The sequence below is a fragment of the Cannabis sativa genome, chromosome 9 (assembly GCF_029168945.1).
Source record: "Cannabis sativa cultivar Pink pepper isolate KNU-18-1 chromosome 9, ASM2916894v1, whole genome shotgun sequence".
Taxonomy (NCBI): Eukaryota; Viridiplantae; Streptophyta; class Magnoliopsida; order Rosales; family Cannabaceae; genus Cannabis; species Cannabis sativa.
In genome coordinates, this window is record NC_083609.1 from 14,588,783 (window position 1) to 14,593,711 (window position 4,929).

General features: G+C 33.5%; 1 protein-coding gene across 1 annotated transcript; it reads left to right on the top strand.

Moving 5' to 3' along the window:
• Positions 1–469: 469 nt before the first annotated feature.
• Positions 470–4,186, top strand: LOC115723347 (protein SIEVE ELEMENT OCCLUSION B). The gene is made up of 7 exons (XM_030652790.2): positions 470–1,018; positions 1,119–1,211; positions 1,309–1,754; positions 1,856–1,953; positions 2,066–2,199; positions 2,314–2,775; positions 3,319–4,186. Exons 1-7 carry the CDS (start codon positions 785–787, stop codon positions 3,913–3,915), a joined length of 2,064 nt encoding a protein of 687 aa, XP_030508650.2. The 5' UTR covers positions 470–784; the 3' UTR covers positions 3,916–4,186.
• Positions 4,187–4,929: the final 743 nt, after the last annotated feature.

A 4,929-nucleotide genomic window follows, 5' to 3' on the forward strand; every position in this document is an offset into this window, starting at 1 on the left:
CACTAGAAGCAAAGAAAAAAAAAAAGTAAATAGTAGAAGCAAATAGGGGGTTTATCCACTCATAGTATATATTAGTAGGATATGCTGCGCTTTTATGAATTTATAATTGATTTTGAATTTGGAAATATTTAAATGAGTTTTGATCAAATTAAAATTTTCTAATGTGTATATATGCATCAAATTTCCTTCATAAAGCAATTATTTTTTTTTTTTTTGCTTTGCCGTAAAATTTTATGATTAAATTACAAATGTGAAAATGGATACTCCATAGAATACTTTTATTCTGTGGAAATTTGTCACAACCAAAGGATGATATATGTACAAAAGAGGTAGTTGGGTTAAAGCTAACAACTCTAATATGCATGAAGCGCATTCTCATTTATTGATTTGCCATATTTCTAATTGTATTAAAGTTAGTAGGAAACTTTTGATTTGATATATTTTCATATAAATATATATATATTTTTTATTTTCCTTTTTGTCCAGAATGTTCTTACAGTTACCATCTCTCTTTTATTTTCTACATTATGATTCACGTGGTTTATTGTGGAGGTAAATAAGATAAAATCTTGGTGTGTGAACTGTGGTGAGTAGATAGACGAGGTAGGTCCAAATTAATCAACCAAGGCCCAAAATAATAGCTATAAATAGAGCAAGGATTCTCGAGCTCAAACCACACTGCGAATAAAAAAAATCAGTATAAGCTACCCAGTGACGAGTCTGTCTGTCTCTCTCTCTCTCTTTCTCCCTCTCAGTCTCCAAAGCTTTATTATACTTCATCACCATGTTGAACGGAGTCCAAGGTGTCGTTTCGAAAGTGGAGAGTGTCGTTTCTAATGTGCACCACCACATTGAGGGCGAGGTTTCGGGCATCTTCACCATGTCTGACAAGAAAATCATTGACCTTGTCTATGACACTCATGTCCATGCTGATGATTCCTTCGATGAAGACTCCCTTTTCGTCATCGTCGAAAACGTTCTTAAGCGCTCCAACCAAATTATTGACAAAATTGTCCAGGTATATATAAATATATATATATATATATATATCTATATAGCTCACTCGGAACTATCTATATGACTGGACTAGAAATGTAACAGTTGAATGACTTATACAGGGTGTTCACGTTCATGTGGAAAATATTGAGGAGAAGTTCAGCAAAGCTAACCTCAATGTTCCCTTGTGCACTCTCAAGGCCATTAACAACGAGGTAAAACATCAATATATCGAATAATCTAAATCCTCTTTAAGGGGTCTATTCTTTGAGCCATATTATAATTTGTCTAAAACTTTTTGTTACTATACAGTTATGCTGCAAGGCTCCAAACGTGGAAACTGCTCACAAAACAGTAGTGGAGATTCTCAAGAAGCTGTCCAACTATTCGTGGGAAGCAAAGGCGGTGTTGGCTCTTGCAGCCTTTGCTTTTGAGTTTGGTGACTTCTGGCTCATAGCTCATCTTTACAATTCCGACCCATTGGCCAAACAATTGGGTGTTCTCAAAAGAGTGCCTACTCTCATCAAGACTCCTGAGCTAGTGAAACGCCGCCAAGCAATTCTTGAGCTCAGCAGCCTCATCAATGTCACCATGAGAGTCATCGCTATCTTTGATGAGTTTGAGAAGCTCTCTGCTTATGACATCAAAGACATTCCCGGATTGTCCATTGCCTTGGACCATATGCCAGTCGATGTTTATTGGTCAATTCTAAGTATTGCAGCTTGTTCTACCAAGCTCAATATTCTCATAAGTGATCAGTACGTAGTTCTTGCTCTTATTATAATATATATAATCTCATGTTTTAATTGTTTTTTACAGAAAAGTGAGTAATTTATTTTATATATATATATACTTGTAGGCCAGACAGAGCTTTTGATTTGGCTCCCTACACTCAAAAAATCAGCTTCGTCCTCAACCAGCTCACTATGCAGTTGAACGTATGCAGAAGGCAATTGAGTACGTAATTAAGTTCTTAATAATTATAATAAAATAATCATTGTCTATAAAATTAATTTTATATAATCTGTCTAGTAAATATCTTTAACTCTATGCATTTGTATATGTACAGCTGAGGCCGAGACTTACAGGAGGCTTTGTAAGCTCTTCCGTACTCCAACTGAAATCATGGAGATTTTCAAGGCCTTGATTTTTTACAGTAAGGATAGTGTAAGGCCACTTATTGATGGTTCCACAAACAGACAGGTAATTGGATATTCTTTCTTTCTTTCTTTCTTATAATCTTTTCTATTAATAAATGATAAGAATTAAAGGGTCACAGTATATAATACTTCATTGGATAATGTATATATTATTTAGGTGAACATTGATGTCCTGAGAAGGAAGAATGTGTATATGTTCATTACTGGGCTAGACATAACAGATGAAGATATTTCTAGTCTGAAACCGGTGTATGACCTGACAAAGAAAGAAAGAGTAAGCTACACAATCGTGTGGATTCCAATTGTGGAGCAGTGGACCGATGAGCTGAAAAAGAAGTATGAGAGTTTGAGGATGAAGATGCCATGGTACAGTTTGCATCTATTTAGTCCAATTGCAGGGCTTAGATTTGTCAAGGAACAATGGGAATACAAGGGCAAGCCTATGCTGGTAGTGACTACTCCTCAAGGGAAGGTTGAGAACCTCAACGCACTTCATCTTATTCGTGTTTGGGGTATCAAGGCCTTTCCTTTTGATAAAAAAGCTGAAGAAGTCGTGCACATAGAAACCAATTTCCTTCCTGGTGTCCTAAACAACGTTCATCCAAATTTAGCGCAATCGGTAAACTTTTTCCTTCTTTATTTATTCTTTCCTGTCACTATGTCCCTAGGCGCTCAACACCATAGTGGCTCGTTCAATGAATGGTTAAGTGTTTCCTATGTTATTTATTAAATAAAAAAATATGGGACTTCTTTATAAAAAAAAAATGTGACACTTATATTTAATTACACAAATTTGACACTCACTTAAAGTGCCTTTAGAATTTTTTTTTTTCTTATAAATATCTAATTTTCATCACCTATAAAAAATTAGTCTCCCATAATGTATTAAACCAATTTACATATATTAACTTAACTAACTAATTTTCTTAAATACTATTAACCATGTAGACTCTTTTTTTTTTCCTTAAAATACTCTCAAATTAATTGATAAATTGGTTTAATATACTATGATATACTCTTTTTTTAAGAGAAGATTTTAATTCATAAATTTCACTTGAAAGAAAAGTCTTGTCACATGTTAGAGATTATTAGTGATAGATATATTATATGATATATATTTTTATGTTTAATTAATATTGGTGGAATATATAACTGTGAACAGGTGAAAGATAAGGAGAAGTACACCTTCATTTACGGAGGAAAAGACAACGATTTCATCCAAACATTCACCAAAAAAGTCACTGCTCTTCAGAACGATCCCTTCATCAAGAGTGCCAACATTAACATCGAACTGTTTTGCGTGGGAAAGACAGCCAAAGGAGGAGAAGACCATGGCATTCTAACCAAGTTCTGGGAGGGAATAGAGAGCTTGTTCTTCACCAAGAATCACAAAGACACTGACCCGGTCACTAAAGAGATTCAAAAGCTTCTTTCTTACAAGAACGAAACTGCCTGGGCAATTCTGGCCAAAGGTTCTGCAGTGGTGACATCCGGCCATGGCTCTACCGTCCTGAAAGTGGTTGAGGACATTGATCAGTTGAAGGAAGTGATTAAGGTGAAGGGATCGTTTGAAGTTGCTTTCACAGAGGTTCACACAACGGTCACTCAAACTGTTCGCCACTGTATCCGTCTTGATGTTCCTACCGTTGCTGGGAAGGTTCCTGATAGCATGAATTGCCCAGATTGTCGCCGTGCCATGGAGACTTACCTCAGTTACAAGTGTTGCCACATCGATGGTCCCCTCAATGCTCATCACTAATAATGGAAATGTGTGGCTGTCTCTCTTTCTATTTGCTATTATCTACCAGACCACTACTACTGTCACGTTCCCAGTACACGCATGGGTAATCAATAGCTATCTGCTATCATATCTATCTATATATATATAATAGTAACTAAAATAAGATTGGCTCTTGTAGATGCCAACACATCATACCTCTGTTCTGTTCTGTTCTGTGTGTTTCTTTGCTGAAATTATTATGTAAGAACTTTACATGCATGTGTGTAATAAAGACAGCTTTTTCATATTATATGTGGGTTTTTCCTGTTCTACCTTGTCTTTAATTAAATCAAAAATCGAGTTGGAATCAAAATTAATTTTATTAGTTATTCATTGATTCCTATTAATTAATTAAATGTATGGGTAAAAAGTTAGAGAAATGCTAAAGGATACCAATGTTATCTAGCACCTCCTATGCGTCAATATTGTTATGGTGTTAGACACCACTGATGCCTAATAGCAATGCTCAAAAAGTTAATAGTAGATTTTGCCTCCGATTGTGCGAAGATTCTCTATTCACAATTGGTGTTAAATTCTGTATTAAACCTATTAAAATTTGACACATTAATTAATCTAATTTATATTAAATATATAAACTATGGTTAAATTATTAATAAATAAAAAATTAATTGATATGTCAAATTTAAATTAATTTAATAATACCACTTTTAACAAGTGATCTTAATTCAAATTTTGGGCCTTTTAACCTTTTATATTTTTAAAAATTTACTTTTGGACGACCTATTTTGTTAAAAGATTAAAAAATCTATTTATATTATTTTATACAAAGATGACGATATTTTTATTATGTTCTGTTAATATTAACAAGAAATTATTAACATTTTTATTCTTTTTAATTAATAATATTATTTTATAATATATTTAAATTAATATATCTATTCCTCTAATTAAAAGCTATTAATAACAATACAAATAATACTGCTAATAATGGATATTTCTTGTTTTAACCATAAAAGCACCAACTTCAGTAGG

Coding starts and splice junctions, on each gene's coding strand:
- LOC115723347 (XM_030652790.2), top strand. CDS start 785: ATGTTGAACGGAGTCCAAGGTGTCGTTTCGAAAGTGGAGAGTGTCGTT. Junction 1,212..1,308: donor TCAAGGCCATTAACAACGAG/GTAAAACATCAA, acceptor GTTACTATACAG/TTATGCTGCAAGGCTCCAAA. Junction 1,755..1,855: donor AATATTCTCATAAGTGATCA/GTACGTAGTTCT, acceptor ATATACTTGTAG/GCCAGACAGAGCTTTTGATT.